The sequence below is a fragment of the Geotrypetes seraphini genome, chromosome 6, assembly GCF_902459505.1.
Source record: "Geotrypetes seraphini chromosome 6, aGeoSer1.1, whole genome shotgun sequence".
Lineage (NCBI taxonomy): Eukaryota > Metazoa > Chordata > Amphibia > Gymnophiona > Dermophiidae > Geotrypetes > Geotrypetes seraphini.
In genome coordinates, this window is record NC_047089.1 from 184,544,052 (window position 1) to 184,571,609 (window position 27,558).

Genomic DNA, 27,558 nt, shown 5'->3' on the forward strand with positions numbered 1-27,558 from the left:
CTGTGTATGTACGCCTATAACCCATTCTGGGTTCTTTTGGTAGGATGGGCTAAATAATTGAATATATAAATTTACAGTTATGGTGAGAATATGCTTTTGAGATAAGCTGTCATTTATGGCACTATTAACACAAAATTGCTTTGGATAAAGAATTTTAGTTGCAAATGATGAATTTCAAAAGATTCCAAAACATTGGTTACATGATTGTAAGGAGTGGTCTGTAAAATGCAATTTGCTGACTGTAATGTCAATCTACCATCTTTGTCTGATACTTTAAATTCTTTAACTTATGTGGGTTTTGTGTTGTTTTTTGAGGCTCTGTGTCAATTTTTAAAAAATTCAGAACTGTGGTTTCTGCTCACACTGTATAAAATAAAGTAATTACTTCAGCTTCAAGAAACTACCAATTCAGTTTATAAAAAGCGTCATGCTAAAATATGTTTAGTCACTGGTCCATTGCAAATCAGCATTGCCCATGTCTTTTTATAAACCATTCTTACTAAATTGCATAAAATAATGTTCTCCTGCTATGTGTGTTGAATAATTTTATGCGTTAGTAATTTGAGAACGGTATAATTACCCCACCCACAGCTTCACACTAGCTATAAAACTCCAGACAGAAACCAGTGCAATGATAAGGAAGCGGCAAAGCGACAACCTCAGAGTCAGCAGGAGCTTGTCTGTACAGGTAGGATTATCAGCAGTTCACTAATAGCTAAATTGTTCCTGTTTTGCATAAAGAAGTTATACAGCATCAGAAAACAGGTTGCATAGAATAAGGCAAACAACATGAACAGCCTACACCAAAGGTGCTATATGTTTCACTTTGAGACTACCTAGAAAATGACTAAAATAATATTACCCATGTATGGATAGTAGTAAGACCTCCAGTCCAGGATGCAGATCTGTTTGAGATTTCTCTCAGTGAGTAGTAGAGATCCAGTGGAAGAATCAGCCAAAATACAAACTCATTCCTCATTCAATCACAAGGCCCTCATTCCAATATTAAAGTCATGTAGAAGCAGCAAATGTAGTAGAGAGTCTAGATTCAGTAAATAAATAAATAAATGTTGGCCCAGATGGTTACATGCAGGTGCATATCATAAAATATTTGAATTATAGGCAAAATAGCTTTTTCTGCCTGAACTTTGATTCATGGAGGCATATTAGGTATTGATTGATTGATTTTATTGTGCATCTTGAGAACTTGGTATAATTTTCTGTTTCTTCTTAAACTAAAGGTTTTTTTGCCCTCTAGGTGAAAGATTTTGCATTAAACCCTATAGCAAATATATCTCTGAAAAGGAAATCAACTTCAAATTGTCAAAAAATGATTCCTAAAACAAGCAATTTATTTTTCAAACATTCTCCCAGACTGCATTTGGCTTACGTTTAACCTGCCTTGGCTGCCTTTCTGCATTTTCCAAGTTCTATGAAAGACAGAGTTCTAAGAAAGCAGACAACACCCAAATATTTTTTGTAGAAATCTTTCATCTTCCAATCAACGATTTAATCACTGCACATATCTTGTAAATGGTGATGGGTTTTATTGAAATATTTATTAGAGCTTTTCAACATGTCTGATCAGCACTTGTGTGGTCATTCAATCCATGTCTGGCCTGTCATCTCTCTAGAAGCACAATAACCTTTGTTAAAGTGAATTGAACAGGTCAAACTCTATTAGCTCCTTTTACAAAGGCGCGCTATTGGGGTTAACGCGTGTGACTTTTCATCACGTGCTAACCCCTGCGCTGGCCAAAAACTACCACCTGCTTAAAAGGAGGTGGTAGCGGTTGGCACATCCAGTAGTTTAGCGCACGGTATAAGGAGCCCTATGGGTAGGGCAAATATGATTCTGAAGTTTATCCTGTTGAAATTCACCAGAATCTGACTAGCAGCTGTCACTTCATATGCAAAGGTTTACTAGATGAATGTTCTTGATTCTTTATCTGGTCATGATTTTGACTATCTAAAACCTTCTAACTGTGCATTATTATGATCTGTCTTCAGCTTGAATGAGCGTCATTCCCATGGAGATATCTTGGTAAGCTATGCTTGTCTCTTTCTTACCATTCTTTACTCCTGTAACTTCTCCATTCCTAATCTCCCCTCTGTTCAAATGTAATGAGTCCAACAAAAATATTGAGGAACATATACTGAAATCAACACTCTTTAATATCTTCAAGCAACTTTAGTGCCTCAAAAAGAACAAAAAAATATTAAATAAAAAGGAAAACCCCCAAATAATATAATAATAACCTACTAATGAAAATAATAATAATATATGATGATGAATATGCTCAGTGCCACCTTTATACACCGGTCAAAGAAGATACACACCAAGAAGGCAGAGAACTATCATTGCACATTCTGTTCTCTATCACACCAACCAAGGATACGCTTTGACAAATGATGTATATCAAATGTATCTCAATGAAAACAGCTCAGGAGTAACTAATGCAAATCTCAAAAGAATGGATTATTAGTAGTAATAATAAGAAAAGTTACTTATCTGAACATTGATGTAATGAGTACCATAGGATGTGACCAAGATACAACAGTGGGGAATCTTGATATCTAATGCCTAAACAGTACTATTTTTAACTTACTCTCTTTTATGGACAACCCTCATCCTATTGTAATCCCTGGCCTCCTATCATACCCTATAGCTGGCTATGTGCACAGGAGGCAGGCCGGAAGGACACTATCAGGTAAAAAGAGGGTAAATATGACAAATAGAAATTCCTCCTCTACCAGTATATTCAGGGTTCTGGGACACTGATCCCCAGAGCTGTATGTATAGAGGTAGCCAGCTGCTTAGAGAAATTTTCTGCCATCTCCCACAAAACTATTAACCAGAGAGAGATAGGCTGTTTCTCCCTACTTCAAACTTCTCCCTTCCCTCTCACTCCAGCTGCTTTCTCTCTCTCTACTCCAGGAGTGTCCAACCTGTGGCTCAAGGGCCGCATGCGGCCCCGTGAAGTATTTTGTGTGGCCCCGGTTGAGGGCGATGCAGTGTTTTCTTCTATTGCCCCCGGGTGTTTACCGTCTTGCCAGCTCCCTCCTATGTCTTGCTGCAGCGTTTGCACGTTTGTGTGGCCCCAGAAACATTTTTTTTCGGCCAATGCGGCCCAGGGAAGCCAAAAGGTTGGACACCCCTGCTCTACACTGTTCTCAGGTTGAAAAAACTCTGAATCTTTCAAAAGAGCCAATAGTAGCTCTCTGCTATTAGCAGTGGGAGGAGTCCACACAATGTGCATTATAGCCTCCCCGTTGACAGCAAAGGCAAAGCAGCTCCCTGCACCTTGATACCTCTGAAAGATTCAGTGAACAGAGGAATCCCCCTCCTCTCCTATTTAACCCTAATATGTACCAAATTATTCCCAAGAATCCTTTCAGAATTTCCTTCTCCAGGAGTGGAATAGAATGGGTACAAGTGGATCGATTTTTCACTCCGTCAAAAAATTACAAAGACTAGGGGACACTCGATGAAGTTATGGGGAAATACTTTTAAAACCAATAGGAGGAAATATTTTTTTCACTTAGAGAATAGTTAAGTTCTAGAACACATTGCCAGAGGTTGTGGTAAGAGCAGATGGCGAGGCTGGTTTTAAGAAAGGTTTGGACAATTTCCTGGAAGAAAAGTCCATAGTCTGTTATTGAGAAAGACATGGGGGAAGCCACTGCTTGCCCTGGATCGGTAGCATGGAATGTTGCTACTTTTTGGGTTTGGCTAGGTACTAGGGACCTGGATTGGCCACCAGGAGAACGGGCTACTGGGCTTGATGGATCATTGGTCTGATCCAATAAGGCTATTCTCATGTTTTTAAGATATCTTTAGGCTACAATTCATGTCCTATTATTTAGGAGTTTATATGTTGGTAGACTTGCTTATTTGCAATATCCAAAAGATGCTTCACAGGAGTGCATAAAGAGCCATTTAAAAAAAAAAAAAAAAAAAGTGTCTTTGGGTCTAGTAAGAAAACTGCAATGCAGCTGCAGCAGGGAACAAATGCCAAACTGCTAACTTGGACACTAAGGGATAAATATTCAGCCAGTGGAGGTCAAGCGGGGAGGGGGGGGGGGGTTGGCTACTGCCAGTGTTATGCCCAGATATTCAATGCCAGGCCATGTCTAAGGGCCAGCATTTAATGTTTTGGGTGTGTGAGTCTGGCTGTTCCTTATCTGATTGCCTGCAATATTCAACTGTGTAAGTGAAACAAACAAAGGTAGGACTGTAAGAGCATAAGAATAGCCATACTGGTTCAGACCAATGGTCTATCTAGCCCAGCATCCTGTTTCTACAGTGGCCAAGCCAAGTCACATATACCTGTGTTTTATGTGATCTGATTTCTCCAGTTAACTTAGGTGATTAAGTGCTGACTCTACCTCTAGATTGCCCACAAAATCGCCAGCTACGGCTTTATGTAACAGTTAGTGGCACTAACTGGTTAGGAGTCACTGCCCAGGAATAGGATCCAGGTGTCATTGTTGAGGATACGTGGAAACCCTCAGTTCAATGTGTGGCAGCAAATAGAATGTTAGGAATTATCAAGGAAGGAATGGAAAATGTTGTAATGCCCTTCCATTGCTCTATGGCAGGGGTGCCCAATACATCGATCGTGATCGACCGGTAGATCTCGAAAGGCAATGCAAGTCGATCACAGAGCCCAACCCGGGCTCTGTGATCAACTCACGTTGCCTACGAGATCTACCGGGCCGATCAGCCTTCCTCTCCCCAACATCCCCCACCGCCGCCCCAAGCTCTCCCTGCAGAAGCGTTCTCCCCAACATCAATTCTGACGTCGGAGAGGAAGTTCCAGGCCAGCCAATCGCTACCTTGCTGGCCCGGAACTTCCTCTCCAACGTCAAAATTGACGTTAGGGAGGAGGCTGCTGGCCTGTTGCAGTGTCGGAAAACAAAGAACTCGGCAATGGCGGCGTTTGCGGTGGCTTGGGGGCCCATAAGTCAGTGGTGTTCCCAGAAGTCAGCGGTGGCTTGGGGGCCTGTTCCCAGACGACAGCTCCGGCAGTAGCTTGGGGAGAAAGAAAGGGGAGACATAAAGACAGGGAGGCAGAACAGGGAGACAGAAAAGACAGGGAGGCAGAAAGACAGGGAGACAGAAAGAAAGGCAGGAAGGCAGAAAGAAAGAAAGGGGGCAGGGAGACAGAAAGAAAGAAAGGGGAGGAGCAGGGAGAGAGGAAGAAAAAGTTGGACTCATGGAAGGATAGAGATGTTGGTTGGGGAATGGAATGAGGTCTGGAGGAGATGAAGCATGCAGGAGGCAGAAAGAAGGGAAGAAATATTGGATACACAGACAGAAGAAGAAAGTGCAACCAGAGACTCATGAAATCACCAGACAACAAAGGTAGGAAAAATGATTTTATTTTCAATTTAGTGATCAAAATGTGTCCGTTTTGAGAATTTATATCTGCTGTCTATATTTTGCACTATGGCCCCCTTTTACTAAACCGCAGTAGTGGATTTTAGCGCAAGGAGCCTATGAGTGTCGAGAGCAGTGCGGGGTATTCAGCACAGCTCCCTGCACTAAAAAACGCTATTGCGGTTTAGTAAAAAGGGAGGGGGTATATTTGTCTATTTTTGTATAGTTGTTACTGAGGTGACATTGCATATTTTAAAGTCATCTGCCTTGACCTCTTTGAAACCCCCCCCCTCCCGAATATAAATTATAATTAGCATTTTCTCTGCATACAGTGTGTTTTGTGTTGTTTTTTTTTTTAATTTTATTGTTGGTAGATCATTTTGACTTGGTCATTTTAAAAGTAGCTTGCAAGCCAAAAAAGTGTGGGTACCCCTGCTCTATGGTATGGCTGTACCTCGAATACTGTGTGCAATTCTGGTCACCATATCTCAAAAAAGATACAGCGGAATTAGAAAAGGTATAGAGCAGGGCGACGAAATTGATAAAAGGTTTGGGATGACTTCCCTATGAGGAAAGGCTAAAGCGGCTAGGGCTCTTCATCTTGGAGAAGAGATGGCATAGGGGTGATATGATAGAGGTCTATAAAATACTGAGTGGAGTGGAAAGGGTAGATGTGAATCACTTGTTCACTCTTTCCAAAAGTTGCTGGGTTGTTTAGCTAGAAATTGTTTAGTGATGAAATAAGAGCATTTGATTTTCATTCCATGATTCTATATTGCTATACTTTTACATATACTGTATTAAAATATTAGAATACCAGGGCTGACTATCAGCCACAGATTCTTTAGGTGTTTATTATTACTTTACCTGGTGGATGGTTGTAGTAGGATAAGCAGTCAAAAAAGGGAGCCCTGGCAGTTCAATACCCTTTCTATTTTCTAAATATTAACACCATCCTCCCCTCCCCTGGGAGGACAATACCAGATAAACTGTAAACAGTATACAGAATTATTTTTCAGACTGATTTTTTTCCGATTGTTGTAAAGGTGAAGACAGATAGTTAAGTGATTGAGAAATCAGCTCAAAGTTCAAAGGAAGGCTGGTCCAGTGGCAGTGCTGTACATGTTTATGTTATTTTATGTTATGTTAATCAGGCTTTCTATTCTGCCTTTACCTATTCAGTTCAAAGTCAGATTACATTACAAGAGGTTGGGCCAGTTACCCACAAAGTTTGACACAGATATTCAATAGAGTTGCTAGTACAGGTAGATCAGTCCAGTTGCTAATACAATTAGGTCATAGTTACAAATACATAGATCAAGTAGGTCATCATTGGCTCATCTTTATGTCCCAGGAGTTGCATTAGACCAGTGGTCTTCATTGCAAGGCCCGTGAGCCAATGGCAACCCATCGGAGACCTTCTGGGTGGCTCACACTGCAGTCTGGGGTTCCATTCTAACCCCCTCCACTCCCAAAGGAGCCAATCCTGGCAGCCACTTTTTCACTCTTTGGGCTACTGACAGCATGAATGAACTAAACATACTGCCTTCGGCAACCTGTAAGCTTTCCCTCTGCTACTGCTTCCTGCCTATGCAGGAACAGAAAGCAGTAGCAGAGGGAAATCTTTCCGGACCGTCGAAGGCAATGTGTTTGCTTCATTCATGCTGAAGATTGAAAGAAGTTTCAAGTTTTATTAATGCTTGATAAATCGCTTATTTAATTTCCTAAGTGATGTAAAATACAAATTAAAATATAATAACTAATAAAATAACAAATAAAGGACAAACTAAATAAGACTATACATGAGTCGGGAAGAGAAGAAGGAAAAAGTTACAATTTCTTTTAAGGAGTTGAAAAACAAAAGGGAAAATAACATAAGGGGGAATAGGACTTTAAAATAGTAAGTTAAACAGTTAAGAAAAAAAGAAAAAAAATTTGGCTGAGGAAATCATAGATTAAAAGCGTCTTTGAAGAGATAAGTTTTTAGGGATTTTTTAAAGGAGACAAGGTCTTTTTCATTTCTAATAAATTGAGGAATGGAGTTCCAGAGAAAAGGTGCTATAACCGAAAACATATCCTGTCTTCTGGTTCCGATTATTTTCAAGGATGGAACTGTTAAATTATTGGAGGATGACCGAAGAGTTTGAGCTGCGTTATATGGAGTAAGCATCCTGGTAATGAACTGTGGTTCCTTGTAGGTTAGGGCTTTGAAAACTAGAAGTAATATTTTAAATGTGATTCGATGGCTTATTGGGAGCCAATGTGAATCTATCATTAGAGGTGTAACATGATCAAATTTTTTTGCCTTATGTATCAGTTTAATTGCTGTATTCTGAATAATTTGTAATCTTTTTTTTTTCTTTTTATGGGATATTAAAGAAGAGAGAATTGCAGTAGTCAATTTTGGAAATGATCAGAGAGTGAATCAGTATATTAATGGACTTAGATTCAAGAAATTTGGCTATAGAGCGTATCATGCGTAATTTAAAAAAACACGATTTGATTGTGTGCCCTATATTTTCATGAAATGAGAGCTTATCATCGACAATGATGCCCAAAATTTTTAACGAAGGGACGATATCAAGTGGGGTATTGTCTAAGATAAAAGTGGAGCTTAATGAGATATCCTTTTTCCAAGTGAATAGCATTGTTTTGGTTTTTTTATGTTTAATGCTAATCAGTTATTATCAAGCCATTTTTTTATTTGGTCGAGTTTGTTGTTTATTGCCTGAATTTCGTTAATATTGCTCGGATCTAAAGGATGAAGTAATTGAATGTCGTCGGCATATGCAAAAACTGTAAGACCGATGGATTGACATAAGCTTAAAAGTGGTGCTAGAAAGATATTGAATAAAAGAGGTGATAAAATGGAACCTTGAGGAATACCGTAAGTTGATGTGAATGGTTTAGATTGCTCATTATTAAAATGAATAATCGAGGAGCGATTAGAAAGATAAGATGCAAACCATTTTAGAACTTGATCGGTAACACCGAAAGATTCAAGTCGCTCTAACAGTAGAACATGATCGATAGTATCAAAGGCCGCAGACAAATCTAATGAAAAAAGAACAACTGATTTATGGTGATCTAAGAAGTAATGGATATTGTTTGTCAGACCAATTAATGAAAGTTTGGTATTGTAAAATTTCCGGAAACCTGTTTGGTTGGGGTGAAGTGCATTTGAAGCTTCAATAAAGTCTGAAAGTTGGTTGAAGACTAATCTTTCGGTTATTTTTGCAAGGAATGGAATATTGGCTATAGGGCGGTAGTTAGAAACTTCTTCTGAGCTAGCTTTATAATCTTTTGGTATAGCTGCTGGGAAGGGTGAGCAAGCACCAGATCATGGGGAGTAGGAATCATGGAGGAGGGTTACTGAAGAGATGCTGGTCTGTGGGGATGGGGAAGAATGAAAGAGGTACCGGGCCTCCGAGGGAGGGAAGGACAGAGATACCAGACCATGCTAGGGAAGAGGGAACAGAAGGAGAGGAGTGAGATACTAGACCACAATAAGGGGGAAAGGTAAGGATGTCAGATTACCAGAGATGTGAGAGAAGGAGAGAAAGATGCCAGACCATGGAAGGGAAGGAGGAGAGAGATTCCAGGGAAGGGAAGGAGAAAGATGTCGAACTACCTGAGGTAGAGGGAAGGGGAGAGAGAGAGAGATGCCAGACCATGGAATGGAGGAGGAGGGAAGAAAAGTAGAAGCCCTCGCTTAAAAATTAGCGAAGACCACTGCATTAGACAGTTTAGAAAAGGGCTTTTACAATTACCGTTTCAGTTACTTCAGGGTTGGCTTCCTGTTTTGGCATAGAAATACTTTTAAACATTTTTTGAATCTGAGATAGTGGTCACAAGATCATAGTGTAAGTGGTAGTGGGTTCAAGCATTTTGCTAATTGATATTGGATGGATAAGGTAATCCATTTGGTGTACTTTATATTGTTGCATGCTGGGAATTTTAAGTGGAAAAGATTTCTGGTGGAATATTTGTTGGAGGCACCCTGGAGTAGGATGGCCAACTCTGTCAGGTAGTTGGGGGCGTTGCCTGTCAGGATCTTAAAGGCAATTATGCCTAATTTAAACTTGATCCTTATGGTTATAGGCAGTAAATGTAGTTTCATATAGTAGGGTTGTAGGTGTTTCGATTTCCATAGTCCATATATGAGTCTTACTGCTGCATTTTGGACTAGTTGTAGACACAATAGCAATGTTTTAGAGCAAAGAACTAGTGTTACCTTACAGTAGTCTAGTTGGGATAGGATTGGGGATTGCACTGATTTGGAAAGCCTCTGTTTCAAAGTATTTTCTGATGGATATTAGCTTCCTTATCACAAGGAAAGATTGTTGTATTATTGATTGTACGTAGCTCTTCCCTGTGTTCATTCAAAACAATGTGGTCACCGAACCAGTACTTCCTGATGCTGATCTTGTAGTGCGGGAGATCAGTATCAGGAAGTGCTGACCCTAAAACACACATTTTTCAACGTTTGCATTGCTGACAGTAAGGGTAAGCACAGTGGGGTAAGCACAAGGTTCATTTGCCTTGTGTGTCCCAGTACCTTTTGCCTTGGCCTTGATCCTAGCTAAACTATGTACAGTTGAAGTAGTTTCTTAAGGAATAACATTTGTATTTGTTTTCCAGTGCAAATTCTGAGTTCTTCTGTGGTTCATGTCCTCCCTCTTGCTTACAGGTAAGGAATACAACATTAGATTGTTAGATTGTGAACCCGCCAGGACAGATAGGGAAAATACTTAGAATACCTGCTTACTAGTCAATGTAGTATAAACTGCTTTGATACCTGCAGAGGAAAGGTGGGACATATACCATCAGGGCATTTCCTCCAGACAGCCTGGAAATGATCCTAGTTCCATTTCTTACCAAACCTCTGGAACAGCCTACCTCCTCATATCAGAGCCCTTAAAGGACTTCTTAACTTTAAAAAAGCTGTAATACCCTACCTTTTTGCCTAGTCTCTCCCTCAACCCTTCACCAGCATCAGTAAGTATTCCTATATGAAGATATATTGCAATACACTTTATGTAAACCCTAAACTGTAACACTGTGAATGTAAACTGTAACCCATTCTGAGCTCTTTAGGGAGGATGAGCTATAAATTTAAGTAAATAAATATCAAATAAAGATAACCATATAACACAGGAGACACAGAGAATAAGAGTTTCCTTTTTGAAAATAGGTGCCCTGAATGTGTTGTGCATGATAAAAGATTTTAATAACTGAACCGGATATATTTTAGTTTCATCCCTTTCAAACATTAACACATTTTAATACATATTCTGAGTATCTATTATACAAGGGTCATTTCATAAATAATGCACACTATTTTTTTCAATTTACATGCTTTATTTTTTTTCAAGTATTTCTTTACAATCCTTCAATATAGTCTCCCTGCTTTGCAATGACCAAGTCCCAACGTCCGGAAAGCTTCATTATTCCACACAAGACACCATTGTAGATCAGTTGCCGAATGGCTCTGGTACCGGCAGAAGAAAGCTCTTCCAGAGAGGCGAAACGATGTCCATGCATAGGTTATTTCAACTTTGTTAAAAGGTCGAAGTCTGATGGACTCATGTCTGGACTGTAGGGAACATGAGGTAACACTAGTGTGACCATATGGTTCCAGAAAAAAGGGGACGGATTGAGACATCCGGGTTTTACTTCCATTGAAAGCAACCAAGATGTCTCAATCTGTTCTCCTTACTTCCATTGCTTTCAATGGAAGTAAAACCCGGATGTCTCAATCCGTCCCCTTTTTTCTGGAGCCATATGGTCACAACACCTCCCAGCCATATTCGCGTCATTTTTCAATGACAACATTCCCTATGTGCGGGCGAGCGTTGTTGTGAAGAATGAGTGGCCCAGCCAAGAGCAACTGGGGTCGGGTTTTGTGTATTTTTCTGCACATTTTTTGCAAAAAATCAAGATAATATACTGCTGTGACACTTCCACATGGAACTTTGTCTGTGATGATGATGGCTTCATGATCAATAAGCAAAAATCATCATTTGTTTGTTTTTTGAGCTCATCAAAATTTTTTTGGTTGTGGGGAAGATGGAGCTTTCCACTCGTCATTGAAAAACTATGCGAATACGGCTGGGAGGTGTTACTTCATGCTCCCTACAGTCCAGACTTCAACCTTTTAACAAAGTTGAAACAACCTATGCGTGGTCATTGTTTTGCATCTCTGGAAGAGCTTTCTTCCGCCAGTACCAGAGCCATTCGGCAACTGAACAAAAATGGTGTCTTGGCTAGAATAATGAAGCTTCCCAGATGTTAGGACTTGGTCATTGCAAAGCAGGGAGACTATATTGAAGGATTGTAAAGAAATACTTGAAAAAAATAAATAAACGTAAAAAAAAAAAAAAATAGTGTGCATTATTTCTGAAATGACCCTCATATTTAATAAAATGCTCTGGGGTAAAAAATATTCCAAGTACAATTACTTTTAAATTCTTTGGTTGAATCACTTCCATACTCATGGTCTCTGTAGCTTTGTTGTGTGACAAGGAGGGAGGGAGGCAACCTTCAAGGTCTTATCTCTATGGTGAGACTCTTTTCTATACTTTTTCCATCTATCAGGCCAAGCTGTTCATCTGGAAAGACAGCTCCCCTTTTCTGTTTCTCTTGGGCCCTCCTGGACTTTCTCTAGCACACTCCCAGTGCTGGAATTCCCCCCCCCCTAAAAAAAATTCTGTTTTCTCTCCACATTACTCCTACTTATTCACCATGCAGCATATTAAATAATTCTAAAATTTAGGCAGGAACTTTTACCAAATTTTAATACACTCCAGGCCATATACTCTGTCCTATTTCTACATTAGCACAAATTATAAGCAGGAGTTCAGAAACCTCCTTATGATAGGAGAAGCTCTTTGGAGACCCTGCTATAAATGCATTGGGGAGAAAAACAAGTAACCAGTGGAAAAAAGCTATAGCGCAGTTATATGATCTGTCAGGATGTCTTTCTTCTCTGATCAAATCTTTCCTCTTCCTTCAGGACTGGGAGAAGACTTTGCTCTCCTTTTCAATTGGTTTTTTGAACCTCCGTCTGGAAATCTGTTAAGAGAACAGACTCTAGAGCAGTGGTGCACCTTTTCCAAACATCTGTAACCCTTAGACTGCACTGAAGCTCTGCAGCTGCTCCCGAACCCCACCCTCTGACAGAGATCAGGAAAAAGAGACAAAGACCCTTCCCTTATAAGGCATTTCCCTTAAAAGGCACCTTACATTATCATATTAGTCTACCTCCTCCCAATATATTCCTAATACAGACTCACATCTTCTCTCTTGCTAACAGTACTAGTGATAATCTAGAAAGCAATTGCCAGAAGAGGCTGATTAAACTTTGAGGCCACAGATACTGGCATTTTGCACTCCATTTACATGCATGTTTAGGAACACATGTGCTGTGAAGTGTGAATATCAGACAGTGGCAATTTTTTCTGTGCCACACCTGATCAGGCCTAAAGGCACGCTGGCGGGGAACTCTGCAATAGCAAGCATATGTACAGTACCAGGAAACTGGTGTGTGTGACAATATCTCCTCATACTCTGTCTCTTTCTCTTGTATAGTCACAGGGCTCATTTCAAACCTCAGCATGGAGGCCCTACTCCAAGATGGCGACTGGCATGGAAGCTTATATCCAGCTATGGGGCAGGTATCCAACACCTCCATACCTGACCGTTCGGGAAAACTTTACAAAGACGATAGTATTAACAGTGAACAGAAGGCAACTCTTGGACATAAAGCGGAAAATAACTCCTATGATAGGTAAGAATCTTTGAGGATTTATGTATAGCATTATATTTAACGAACACCTAAGAACAAAGAGTGCTATTAAGGTTAATACACTACACTCTGATCCAATAAAAAGTCCTGGGAAGCAGTGGCGTAGTAAGGAGGGGATGGGGAAAGTCTGCTTTGGGAACCATCTTGGTGAGGGCACCAACAGCACTCCTCCCCCGCCTTGCGCACGCCTTCACTACCCCGCCCTTCCCCCACCATATCTCTATCTTTTCTCTGGTGTGAGCAGCAACTCCAACCTGCTGCTTGCACCAGCGTTGCCTCTCCCTCTGACATCAGTGTCTAGGAAGTGATGTCAGAAGAAGAGCCGACGCAGATGCGGGCAGCGGGCAGCGGGTGCCGGGGAAGTTAAAAGAGGTACAGGATAGAGAAGGGTGTGTGCATACAGCAAGGGGAGGTGGGGAAGAAGCAGGAGGGTGGAGAGGAGGGCGAGGAGGGGTGCCTCTCACCCTCGCTACACCACTGCCGAGAAGTGAGCTTAAAACTCTCCCATGCTTCCAGCAAATAACTATAGCCCAGGTACTGATTCTGTAAACGGTGCCTAGTGATACCTGTCTCCTAGACACCATTCGGCATGGTTGTCAATCAACTGCTAGGCATCTTTTATAGACTTGTGCCTAGATACACTTAACTCATCTTAGGCACTGTTAGACATCCTAATTAGAGAATGACACAGGGAAAAATATGTCCCCGTCCTTATGGGATCTCAATATCCCTGTCCCGTCCCTCTGTCCCTGTCCCTGTCCCATTCTTGAAGTCTCTGATTTAACTGCACAAGCTTTTTTATACCGTTTACAAAATAACTAAATGGTTTACATCAATTAAAACATACATATGATAAAAACAAACCATATCATAAAATCTATATAATTAAATAATTTCTTCGCTTCAAATGAATACAATAGCAAGAATACAATAGAAAACATGGTTAAGAAGATTCTTTTTTTCAAATCCCAACTAATAAATTACAAAAATGCAGTAACAAACAGCTGAGTTTTTAACTGTTTCTTAAATTGAAACTGGTTTACACACAGCCACAATTGGCCCACCAGAGCATTCCACATTTTCACACCAGCAATACAGAAAGTCATCTGCATAATTTCCCTGCATTATTGGATTTAATAGCTTTTGATTTTCAGATCGTAAAGATCTTTAGGCTTATAGAGTGCCACAATTTGTCGAAAATATCATGGTGTTTGATGGTAAATAGCCTGATGGACCACAGAAACAACTATATGTTGTACCCAAAATACAACTGGTAACCAATATAATTGCTTCAGAATTGGCGTAATATGTGCCATCCTGTCAACTTCTATTACTAACCTAGCTACAGCATTTTGTACCAATTGTAACACTGTCCCTCTTATTTTTGAAATTCCAAATAGAGAGCGTTACAATAGTCTAACCTAGACAGAACCCTGCACAACAGTCTGAAAATCAGAAGGCAAAATCAATGATTTCAAGTAATAGGGCATATGAAGTTGGTTAAAACATGCCTTAACAGTCTTAACTGTTTGCAGTTTCACGGTCAGGCCTGAATCCAAAACAACCCCAAGAACAGTCAATTCTTTCCTCAAAGATAGCATCACCCCCAAAACACTTAAGGAATCAAGCCACAGCTCTTCCCCACTCCTTCCAACAAACATTACCTCTGTTTTTCCCACATTTAAGCATGAACCATGCTTTCTCATGCAATCTTCTATCTTCAAAATGTAATGATTTATGGACTGTTGCAAATCCTTCTCCACTTATGTAATAGGAAGAAGAATGTAATATTATTAGGAGCCAAATTATGCAATACTTGTACTTCTGTATTCCTATAATAAATTTACCAGTTTTTGTATTTCTGTTAATTCTACAAACCAATTTTTATCTTTATTTTGTCCAGACGTATTACTAAAAAAATCCTGTTAATTATTGATAACTCATAATAAGTGCTCAGTCTTGTATCTCTTGCATGGGAGCCATAGGAGAGTTATTCCAGGACTATCATCGCACTTATAGGTCCTATATGCAATTGATACTTAATCTTATAATGATTCAGTCATCCAGCCTCTCTCTTTGTATACATATGTTATTCCATAAAAGCAATAAATAAATGCGATAAAAGATGGTACTTATCTTTATTGGCATGGATGCTGATAACTATGGTTCCACAGTCTTTTTGTTTTTTTCTTCTTAGCTACTGTGATATAAATTAATAATATGTGCAATCCATGCAATGGTGCAAATATGCTACTGTGTAATTTTCAAATACTCCTCAATTGCACACAGGACCTATAAGTGCGATGATGGTCCTGGAATAACTTTGCTATGGCTCCCATGCAAGAGATACAAGACTGAGCACTTATTATGAGTTATCAATAATTAACAGGATTTTTTAGTAATACGTCTGGACAAAATAAAGATAAAAATTGGTTTGTAGAATAAACAGAAATACAAAAACCGGTAAATTTATTGTAGGAAGAAAAATAACATGTCATCGGCACATTGTCGGTATGAAATCTGCGATTGTTCAAATACTTTCCCCAATGATGCTACATAAATATTAAACAGAAGCACTGATAAAGCAGATCCATGAGCTATAACCCTCCCCACCAAAGCCTCCTTTGATGCCTTACTACCATCCTACACTCTAAATGCACGGTTAAACAAATATGATCTAAACCAGGGGTGTCCAACCTGCGGCCCAAGGGCCGCATGCGGCCCCGTGAAGTATTTTGTGTGGCCCCGGTTGAAGGTGATGCAGTGTTTTCCTCTGCTGCCCCCGGGTGTTTACCGTCTTGCCGGCTCTCTCCTCTGTCTTGCTGCAGCGTTTGCGCATTTGTGCGGCCCCAGAAACATTTTTTTTTTGGCCAGTGCGGCCCAGGGAAGCCAAAAGGTTGGACACCCCTGATCTAAACCATTGCAATATAATACCTCCTATACCTAAATTTTCTAATTTTCTCAAAAACAGGTTTAAGTCAACAGAATCAAAATGCACCAGCCTCTTCAATCGAAACCATACAGTATGTTACATGTTTATCCATGCCCTGTTGCAAAGCATCTATCACAGACATCAACAAAAGCTCTACACCTAGAGCCTGTGCAGATGAGGACAGAGTTTGCAGGAATGAGGCAGGAACAGGGACAGAGCTCATAGGGATGGGACAGGGAAAGAAAGAATCCACATAGATGGGGAAAATTTGTCCCGTGTCATTCTCTAGGCACAGATATATTAGCCAGGATCTTCCTGACCTAAATTTACAGGTGCCTAAACAGACGCCTTAGTCATACGCCTAACTTTGCGGATAGGCACTTCTAGGTACCTCGACTTAGGCATTGGTAGGCACCACTCTGAGTTCTACACAGAACTCTTAATTAATTGTTTTAAATTTTTTAAATGAGCTCTTAATGGTGTGGTTAGGGTTGCCAGATTTTTATTTCGGAAAATCTGGCCCCCTTAGCTCCGCTCCCGGCCCGTCTAGGTCTGCCCATCTCCGCCCTAATCCCGCCCCCTAATCCCGCCTTAGCCCTGCCCTAGCCCCACCCATACTGTCTGCTCTCGTCAGGCAGGGAGGACGTCCGGGCATGCGCAGATTCTATGGGATGACATCACGTGATGGCCACGCTTGCGCGGATGTCCTCCCCGCCCGACACAGCTTTTTTAAAACCTGGACAAAGTGCCGGATTTTGAAAAGCCGTCCGGACCCCCCCCCCCCGACATGTCCTCAAAAGGAGGACATGTCCGAGGAAATCAGGACGTCTGGTAACCCTAGGCGTGGTCAATTACCACGCCACATAAGCTTATTAACCAATTTTGAGTTCCATTCGAAACTCAGGTAGACATAGAGAATGACACGGTGACAAAATTCATCACTGTTCCCGTCCCCGCAGATAACTGCGGGAAACCATCTTCATGTCATTCTTTAAGGAGAGAGGGAAGAATCAGAGTATGAATGGCCACAACCACTGACCCTCAAGCTTTGCTTTGAAGAATGCTGATGTAGAAGGACTGAGATTGAGATAGACACTAAAGAATGACAGTCTCTGGTATCCAGAGCAGATATTGTGATGTCATAATGCCTCATTCCACCAGTGCCTAAGAACCAATCACATCAGTGATGTCACAATGGCTTCATTATCCTTGGCTCACATAAGAATCAAAGTATGAATGGCCACAACCACTGACCCGCAAGCTTTGCTTTGAAGAATGCTGGTGTAGAAGGACCGAGGTTGAAATAGACACTACAAAATGACATGGGATTATTTCCCGCGGTTATCCACAGGGACGGGAACGGTGATGAATTTTGTCACCGTGTCATTCTCTAGGTAGACATTCTCAATCTAGGCACCACTTACAGAATCAGGCCATTAGTGCCCAGCATTTCTCATACATTTTGGCACCACTATATTGAATTGCCTTTATATTTTTTTAACTACAAATAAACCCTCCTATGGCAAGTAAGAATCTCACAATCCAAAAATCCAAAGGAAATAAGCTAGTTTCAATAGGAGTACATGTGCACAAAATATGTAAAGCAATCACATTATGTTCGTTTTCCCCTCACTGAAAGCATGCCATCTTAAAAGATTCCTTGAACGAACCTTCTCTTTTCAAGCGGCCAAACTAAACTCATGGCTCGCCTAAATTATACTTGACGCCTCTTCAAACCTCCACTTTAGAAAAAAGCTCAAAACTCAACTTTTCAATGGACCAAATCCTTAATGCTCCTCTCTTCCGCCTAACGCTCCCCCTCTCCACATTAGAAAACAGATCGAACACTCTTCTTTGCATCAGACCAAATCCTTAACTCTCCCCTCCCCCCTTCAACAGGGCCCACCTTTCTTTACTGTTCCCCCTCCTCCCCCCCTCCCAAGATCCCTGCCCCCTCCCTCTCATACAATATGCTTTGTTCCCCCCTCTCATAAATTCAATTGTACTCTCTTACAGTACATACCGTATGTGCTTTGTATTAGCCCTTCCTTCACTTAAATTGTCAATGTAAACTAGTTTGACCCTTCGATTGACTTGTTCTGTTCTTCTTTTTTCAACTGCACTGTATGTAACTCATCTATTTGTTGTGAACCGCTTAGAACTCCCTGGGTATGGCGGTTTACAAAATAAAATTATTATTAAGTTTTATATATTGTGAATGCATATCCTCAGTGTGTAGTCATAAGCACTGAGAGCGCCCACCCTGTAAAGGTAACACTCTATTGCTTTCGTTGCTTAGACTTCCCAAGAGCTTAATAAACCACTTGGCGCACACCATCATGAGAAATACATATTGTGAGTGATATTGTGAAAATGCAATCAAAATAACTGTGAAATTTTAAATGTGCATTAATATGCTTGAACTTCCAGAGAATAACATGACACCTCAGCAAACACAATATTAGATAACACTTATCTTAGGTGATTAATCTATGGCGGCTGCTGTGTTTTTCAAAGGCAATGGCGTCTCGATAGCTGAACTATATTTCATGTCGCAAAACCAGCACTACAGTAAAGAGTTCTACGAAGCTCTGTTATGAGGCTGACTCATCCCCTTCGTCAGGAACTCAAATTTTCTTCTTTTAAAGTGCGCGTGTGGTGCATGCCGCTATTACACGTGTGTAAACCGAGTGCTGCCTGAGAGGAAAGAAAGCTGTGTCTCCACAAGATAAACATACTCCATGATTTCATGTTCACTCAACTTTATTAACGCATTTAATGCAATGGGGAAACTTTACTTAATACGAAAAAAAAAGCCCATTTTGAAATCTTAATAGTCACTGTTTATCTCCATAGTTAATCTGAGACACAGCCCTTTTCACCCAAAATCCAACTCAAATTCCTATTTTTTATACTGTTCCCAAGATACATTAATCGATATCAAAATCTCCGGGACATCCAATTGTATCCCTTAGAGGCACTGTGTTGGAACCTTTGTTGAAATTTACTGACCATTTTTTTTTTTTAACTCATGGTTTGTAAGGCCAATTCTGTGAGAGATACAAAGATACATTTTTTGAGACTCATTTGGGAGCTACAAGTTGAACATAACCATATATTAGTGACAATGGATTTAGAAGCCTTATACAATAACTTCCCAAAACGGGAAGCTTTAAAAATTACCCAGGAAACTTTGGAATTTGAATATACAGGTATATCTAATCGGGTCTCCGTAACATTACTTATGTCTTTGGCTACCCTTATTTTCAAGTGTGAAGACAAATTTTACTTACAGACACATGGGGTAGCAATGGGGACCGCTATGGCACCTAGGGGACGATTCTCAAATCTTCACGGTAAAACGATTTCAAAAGGCAAGTCACTTTCAAAAGACCCCGCATACAAATGAGGTTCGCAGATGTTCCCATAGGCTCGCTATATTTATTTGAGATGAGTCACTGGTGGTAGTGATCAGCATATGCGCAGAATACACACGCATATTTAAAAAAAAAAAAAAATTCAAGATTGCGGCAGGAGAGATGCCCACTCTCTCCTGCTGTGCTCACACAACCTCCAGACACCCACTCCTGGCAGCAGGAGAGATGCCCACTTCCTCCCGCCGTCACCCAACCTCCCTGACAATTCCCCCATGCCCCGATGACCTCCCCGCCTCTCCCTACCTTATCCAGGAAGTTCAGCCAGAGGGACATCTACCCAGCTCCGTCTGGCAGGCTTGTCTCTTACAAAATGGCAGGATTTCCCCTTCTCGGTGCATCCTGGGATGCACTGGGGAGAAGCTGCAAGGCTGTGATTGGCCAAGATTGCTCTTATGAGCAGGGCCTTAGGTGTCTGGGCAAATCAAAACCTTAGACCCCTCTTTGATGCATGCAATTAAATGTTGTTTAATAGTAATACATAAGTATGATGACAAAATAAGTGCTACAAATTTCTCATTGAAATTCAAAGCAGTCACTGAGAAAATGGCAAAAAATCTCTAGGGTGTTACATTTTTGGGGGCTCACCCCGTTTATTTATTTATTAACATAATTATATTCTGCACTAAACACTAAGTAGACCACATAAGTGCAAACATAAGTCTAAGCAAAACAAAATCAAATGACAATACAACAGAGCTTCCCACACTATGGGTAGGAATCCCAAAGGGTTTTACAGGCCCAAGTATGAAGTCACAACCTAGCTGGGCTCTCCAGAGGTGCATCATTATTCTATACCTTTGGGAAGCACTGCAATACAATATAAAGAAATTACATTTCTATTTTCAAATGGACTCATGTTCAGGTCCTTGCAACTTGATGAATTACAGATCTAAAAAGAAATTGGGTTTGTGCTAGTCCAGTAAAGTCCTCCAGCATCATCCGCATGGTTGTTTTCAACATGATCAGCCATCTGATTGCAGTTCGTCCTCTTTGCCTGGCTCCTTTGATCTTTCCAAACATGATGTCCTTCTCTAATGATCTTTCTCTTTTAACGGTGTCAACTTCAAAAAATGTAAGCACCACCATTTTCACCTGCTTCCCAGCACACATAAAATGTCAGCTAGCCTCATGTTTGGACCAGGGCTTTGGAGGAGTAATAGAAGGGCAACTGCATGTCCTTCTCTGGTGTTTCAAACAAACCACCTAAAAAAGCACTAAGGGGCCGATATTCAGTCCATGGGAGGTAGCCCGGCTACCTTTCCCTGTCGGCGGTGAACCTGGAAATTCAATGCTGTGGTTGATATTGAATATCCTGGTTAAACATAGTCATATTTGATATAGCCAGCCAAGCTGATATTTGTATTGGTTGGCTGGCTAAGTCACAGCGGCCAAAGATAGACCTGCTTTTAAGGTGAGTCTGTCTGGCTACTAGATTTAGCCAATCAGCCAATGAATATTGAAACTAACTGACGATGTTGCATGGCCTAGCTAGTGATCAGGATATTCAGCAGGAAATAGCTGGTTATTTCCCACTGAATATCAGCAGATAGCTGGCTTAGCCCTGTATTTAGCTGACCAAGAGCTATTCCCAACCAGCTAAATAACCCTGAATATTGGCCCCTAAGAATTTTGGAGTCTGGTTCTTTAATTGACTCTATTTGTATGAACAATTTTATTTAATTGGCATGTAGACAAGTAAATGCTGCTACTTAAATATGTAACTTTACATTTATAAGCACCAGCATCTACATGTGCAGAGTTGAGTGATGCCACTCTTGGTAAAATAGTTGGTCTCACCCAAAATACACCTATGTTTCCTTCAGCCTTACAGGTATTTTATAAAATACCTATCTATGAATATCTACATGACCTAAGAAAAATCATGGAAGAAATAATCCCTATCAAATATGAAGTCTTTATAAAAAAAAAATATTATTAATATATCAAAAAAATCCATACCATATAAAGTTCAAGATAGTGCCTGCCAATAGATAATTATTGTTTCTTCTAAAAACCTCTGGGTCTTCAGTATGTCAGCAGAGTCATGAGACCCATAGGTTAATCTAACTTTTTTTTCTTAATTCTTAATAAATTTATCTTCTACATCATTCTTCAATTTCATTTTTTTCAATTCTCATCAGCAATTCATAATGTGATAGAAAATCAATACTTAGCTTGCTTAGCAGCAACACCCCTCCGACAGAGTACCTGTTTCAACCCTTTCTTCAGGGAGCAGGTGAGCTTTTAAAGCAAGAAGCTGCAAAGCCAAAAAATCAGAAAATCACATTAATGACATAGAGAGAATATTTAAAGGAGTTTAATTATCCTGCCCGTATGTTATTAATGTGAAGACCCAGAGGTTTTTGAAGAAACAATAATTATCTATTGGCAGGCACTATCTTGCACTTTTATGGTATGAATTTTTTGATATACTAAGAACAATCAGGCATAAAATTATTCAGCAGCATTTACAATAAATAGGATCACACAGTGGCGTAGCAAGGGTAGGAGACGCTCCCCACGCCCTCCTTTCCGCCACCTCGCTCCTTCCCCTTCCCCACCCCCATACCACACTTGCACCCTCCCTTTATCTCCGTACCTCTCTGTGACCCAGAAGTGATTTCAGAGGGCAGCCAGGTCTGTGTGAGCAGCGGGCTGGAGAAATTGCTCACGATGGTGAAGATTTAAACAGATACCAGGGGAAAGCATGAGCATGGGGTGGGGGGAGAGAGAGGTGCCAGTGCCCCCACTAAGACGGCACCTGGGATGGTCCGCTCCCCCTTACTATGCCACTGGGATGCCCTTTGGTTGTTATTGTTAAAATTCATAAATGGCTGAAGCATTGTACAGATTCAAGTGAAAATGACATGGTGTTTGCATATTGTTAGGTGCCCTTCGATATGACCGTGAAAAACAAGAGATCACATCTGTAGCCTCATTCAGACCGGATAGGTCTCCGGAACCCTGCACTTTGTACAGCAACAATAGGTCTCTTACTGAGGAGTGTGGCACCTTGAAGGTTGTATCCCATAAATCTGGAATTGGAGGTAAGGCCATATACCTGGGTTTTTTTTTTTTTTGGGGGGGGGTGGGGGGGTTCATTTATCATGGTTAGAGTTATGCAAGTTGCCTGAGCTCAGACTTAAACCAGGTGAATTTCATTGAAAATTTCCCAAGTGAATCTGGGGAGCATCCAAAGGGTGTCTGCTCAGATTCCATTTAGATATATCAGACCCCATTTTTATGCCCATTGGGCCTGGCCACAATGGGATTTCCAGATCAGCAAATTCACTTACAATTCATTGTGGATTTGTAGAAATCTGTATCCAGTTTGAATATAAGAAACATTTTGGGGGATTTGGAAAATCCACTAAAATTCCTGCAGGTTTGTTGTGTCAGTTTGCAACTTTCCATTGGCATGATTATAATTGTGCCCCTCTCTCCACTCCATGTAATACAGGATAGAACCAAATGGAAAGAACTAGATGAACTGTAATATTAAGTTGTTTTTATTTCTGGTTTGTTGATGATATATTTGACCATTTTTTAGCAGATATATATTTTTTGTATATATTTTCCAATTACATTTGTAAATTACATTACATTAGAGATTTCTATTCCGCCATTACCTTGCGGTTCAAGGCGGATTACAAAAGAGATAAAAAACTGAGGGTTACAATGGAAGAACATTTGTCTTTTCTAGAGAGGTAACGAGTAGGTTATGTCATTTCTGTGTGGCGGGAAGAGGGACGGTAAGTTTGAAGTTAGGGCTGTTTCAGGAATTTCTTGAAGAATGTAGTTTTTATTTTTTTTCTGAAGTATATTCTTAGAAGGAATATTCATAGAGGCCCCAAATAGATGCATGAATAAAATTACTCACAACATGCAGTCTTTTTCCATGCATCTTATTAATTGAGGTGCAATTTCATACTGCTCACATTGTTGCAAAACTCCACGAGCCGATGGGGTTGCAAGAAGAACGTTGAAATTGTTGCTTGTGGCGGTGAACAACTAGAGGGAAGGAGAAGGGGGACACGCACACGACAGGAGGGAGCGGGAAGGAGCGGAGAGGACGGAGATGAGGGAGAGAGAGGGACAGCACCACCCTGGGTGCCTCTCACCCTCACTATGCCACTGGGCATGCACATGATTTCCCTTTGAAAATTGCCCCAGGGAGAAAGCATCCACAAATATTTGCACCTATTCTTTCTGCACCTATTCTAACATGAAGTGATTGGAAAATGCAGTCTACATGCATTATTCTCCTCCCATAACCTAAAAGTTCCCCGTTAACACCTTATTCTTACTGCAACTCGGGTCCTGTTTTACAAAGCCGCGCTAGCGGCTGCTGAGCGGTAATGGCCCCGAAGCCCATAGAGATTTAAAGGGCTTCGGGGCTGTTGCCACGCAGCTTTGCAAAACAGACCCTAAATGTCTTGCATCGTTGGTTCACACGTTACTTTTTAGCATGGATAAAAGTGATCAATTTTCAAATAGTTAATGTACACTCCCCACTCCGGCTCACGAATAAGGAAAATTCATGAATAACACTTGGGCCGACTTTGACCCACCCCTGGACCTTACCTAAACTAAACTAAACCTTAGGTTTGTATACCGCATCCTCTCCACAATCGTAGAGCTCGGTACGGTTTACAAGAGCTGGGAGAGAAAGGAACTCCAATGAAGGTTAAAGGATATAGTGAGAAGAATATTTGGAGGGCTTAGGATGCCAGAGATGGAGTAAGTATTACATTTTTGAAAACAGCCAGGTTTTCAGATGTTTGCGAAAGAGTTGAAGAGAGCTCAGGATCCGAAGGGGGGAGGTAAGGTTGTTCCAGAGCTCAGTGAATCTGAAGGGGAGGGAGGTCCCTAGTTTTCCTGCATGGGAAATGCCTTTTAATGAAGGAAAGGATAGTTTTAGCTTGTGAGTGGGTCTGGTGGTATTAAGATTTGAGGAGTTCCAGGAAAGTGGGATAAAGGGAGGGATGATGCCGTGAAGGATTTTGAAAGTTAGACAGGCGCATTTAAAGTGGACCCTGGCGTTAATCAGAAGCCAGTGAAGCTTGGACAAGAGCGGTGAGACATGGTTGAATTTACTTTTTGCGAAGATAAGCTTAGCCGCAGCATTCTGGTGGTCTAGCGGCGATGCGGGGCAGGAGCGATCTTCCTACACTCCTGCCCGTGCAGAGCCGTGCCGTGAGTTCATGTGCTGACAGGACTGATGAGGAAGCTAGTGGTGCAAATTGCCATAGATGAAATTATATCCTATGTGTGGAACCGCTTCTAATAGTCCTGTTATTATTAACTATTGTTGATGCATTATCTTGGCATTTCTATGATGCAGACTATCCCTTCCTGTCCTTTTTATCAAGCCGCGCTGCTGGGTAGCACAAGTTAAATGCTGAGCAACCCATAGGAACAGAATAGATGGCTCGGCATTTAGCTCAAACTGTTCAGCATTGTGTTTTGATAAAAGGTGGAAGGGAGTATATTAATTTAGTTTTTGTTTTTAGTGATGTGATACAGTAAGCCAACTGGAAGATTTTGTGGCCAAGTTTAATTGATTTAACAGTTTTCTGTTAGGCAGCTGGGTGAAGAACCTGAAAGGTGACAATCGTGCAGTGGTTACCTGGTCATTTTGGATACCTTCTTGTGACTTAGACCTGGTTTTAGATGGCCTAAGTCACAACGTCCAAGTTCCGTCTAGGCAGTGTTTTTAAACTTTTGGTTATACATGCAGTATGACTAAGTCTAGGACGGCCAATTTCCCGCCCAAATCCCACCCTCGCCACTCCTCCTGAAATGCCCCTTTTAGCTCTGGGCGTACAGCAGCGCTGTGAAGGCCTAAGTCATTTTTAGGTACGTCTAAAACTCGGTTTGATTATCGGCGCTTGGACGACTTGTCTCACTGATTGTCCAAGTGCAAGTGCCGATTTAGGCCGGTTTTTAGACATATTTCCGTTTCGATTATGAGCCCCATATAGTTTTCTTAAACAAATGCTATACATACTCAGACAAAGACGATAACAGACGTACTGAAAACATAGTGGGAGAGGGGTGAACTACAATAATTAAAGAAAAGTAAATGTAAAAGGTCAAAACAAAAGGAGGGGGAAGATTTTTAAGATTCTTTAAGAGCAAAGCTAGAAGCATAAGCGAACTAAAGCCAGGAGGCAAGAAAGGCCAGCTATGATTTACAGCTCAAAAGCATCTTTGAATAGAAAACTTTTTAGGAGTCTTTTGAACTTGTCTAGATTTTTTTCCTCCCTCAAGTGAGCCGGTAAAGAATTCCATATTAGAGGTGCTGTTACAGAAAATATAGTCCCGCGTCGTGTATTAATAACCTTTAATGATGGAATGGACAATAAACTTTGAGGAGTAGAATAGTTCATTGACTCCTCACTATTCTTCAACGACCACCTCAATTCCTTGATTAAAAAAATGCTTTTGTAGCCTTCACATGCTGAGGAAAGTGAGGTCCTGCTTCCATCAAAAACACTTTGCCGTCCTCGTACAATCCATCATCCTCTCCAGATTGGATTATTGCAATTCTATCTACTTAAGCTTAACAAAGAAAAGCCTCCATAGACTCCAACTAGTCCAGAACACCGCGGCTAAGCTTATCTTAGTAAATTTGACTATGTCTCACCACTCCTGTCCAAGCTCCACTGGCTTCCTGTTATCTCCAGGGTCCACTTTAAATGTGCCTGCCTAACCTTCAAGATCCTTCACGGCATCCTTCCTCCTCTTATTCCTCTATCCTGGAATTCCTCAAATCCAATTTCCACCAGATCCATGCAAAAACTAAAATTATCCTTCCCCCTCCTTAAAAGGCATCTCCCATGTTGGTAAACTAAGGTCCTCCCTCCCCTTCAGAATCACTCAGCTCTGGAATAATCTTACTTCCCCTCTTCGTAACTTGAGCTCCCTTCAACTATTCCGTAAGCATCTGAAAACTTGGCTCTTCTCCATAATGTAACCTCTCCCCCTCTCTGGTACTCTAAGCCCTAACCTCTCTTTATACTTATTTCTATAATTCCATTGGAGTTCCGTTCTATCCCAACCCCTGTAAACCGTGCCGAACTCCACATTGTGGAGATGATGCGGTATATAAACCCAAGATTTAGTTTAGTTTAGTTAGTTTCATAATAACAGGACTATCAGAAACGGTTCCCTTTTCAGAAGTATCTGGACAAGGTTACTGTTTTTTTTTGGCCCTGATTTGTACAGGAAATATCACCACCTGAGGTTAAAGGCTGATTTCGCACTATATGGTAAACAGTAAGGTGGAAAGTTAGTATCAGTGAAGCCAGAGGAGACTGTGTTACTGAAATTTTCATATAAAGGAACATATCAATAAACAATGATGATTTATAAGGGTATGTGACTGTGTTAATCATCTGTGCATTGTTTCCCCTTTTTAGGCCAATGTGAATTTGAAATTATTCCATATAAAACAACAACGTCTACAAAGCAGGGGGTTCCTGTTGTTATAAAAACCAAGAATTTGTGTCTATCATGTCCAAAATCATCATCACCTAAACTGCAGCTGGAAGTAAGTAAAAATTAAAAGGCTCAAGGAGTTAACCTGGGGGGGTAGGAGGGGGTGGGGTCTGATCTTTCATTAGGCTCCTGAATAGGGCTACCAGATGTCTAGATATCCCCGGACATGTCCTCCTTATGAGGACATGTCCAGGAATCTGGACAGCTTTTCAAAACCTGGCATTTTGTTTGGGTTTTGAAAAGCCTCCTCAAATCGCGTCGGGCATGGAGGAAGTCCACGCATCCGACAAGAGCAGGCAGCGGGGGACGGGTCTAGGGTGAGACTGGGAGTGGTATTAGGGCATTACAGGGCAGTGCTGGGCGGAATAGGGGTCTGGATTTTCTGATTGGAAAATCTGGCAACCCTACTCCTGAATCCTACAATAAGAAACTCTCTTTGTCACAATGCAAATACCAAGACCAGTAGCGATTAATCTCATACACCCAGTTTAGAAAT

The 27,558-nt window shown here is 40.9% G+C and overlaps 1 protein-coding gene across 1 annotated transcript in view; it reads left to right on the forward strand.

Annotated features, from left to right (window-relative positions):
• The first annotated feature begins 644 nt into the window (after positions 1-644).
• The window catches only part of LOC117362012, a 38,344-nt gene continuing 11,430 nt past the window's right edge, over positions 645-27,558 (forward strand). The window contains exons 1-6 of the mRNA XM_033947726.1: positions 645-688; positions 2,011-2,044; positions 10,025-10,073; positions 12,974-13,172; positions 22,448-22,606; positions 26,984-27,114. Coding sequence (XP_033803617.1) covers positions 2,016-2,044; positions 10,025-10,073; positions 12,974-13,172; positions 22,448-22,606; positions 26,984-27,114 — 567 coding nt within the window. The 5' untranslated portion in view covers positions 645-688; positions 2,011-2,015. The remainder of the gene's footprint in view (positions 689-2,010; positions 2,045-10,024; positions 10,074-12,973; positions 13,173-22,447; positions 22,607-26,983; positions 27,115-27,558) is intronic.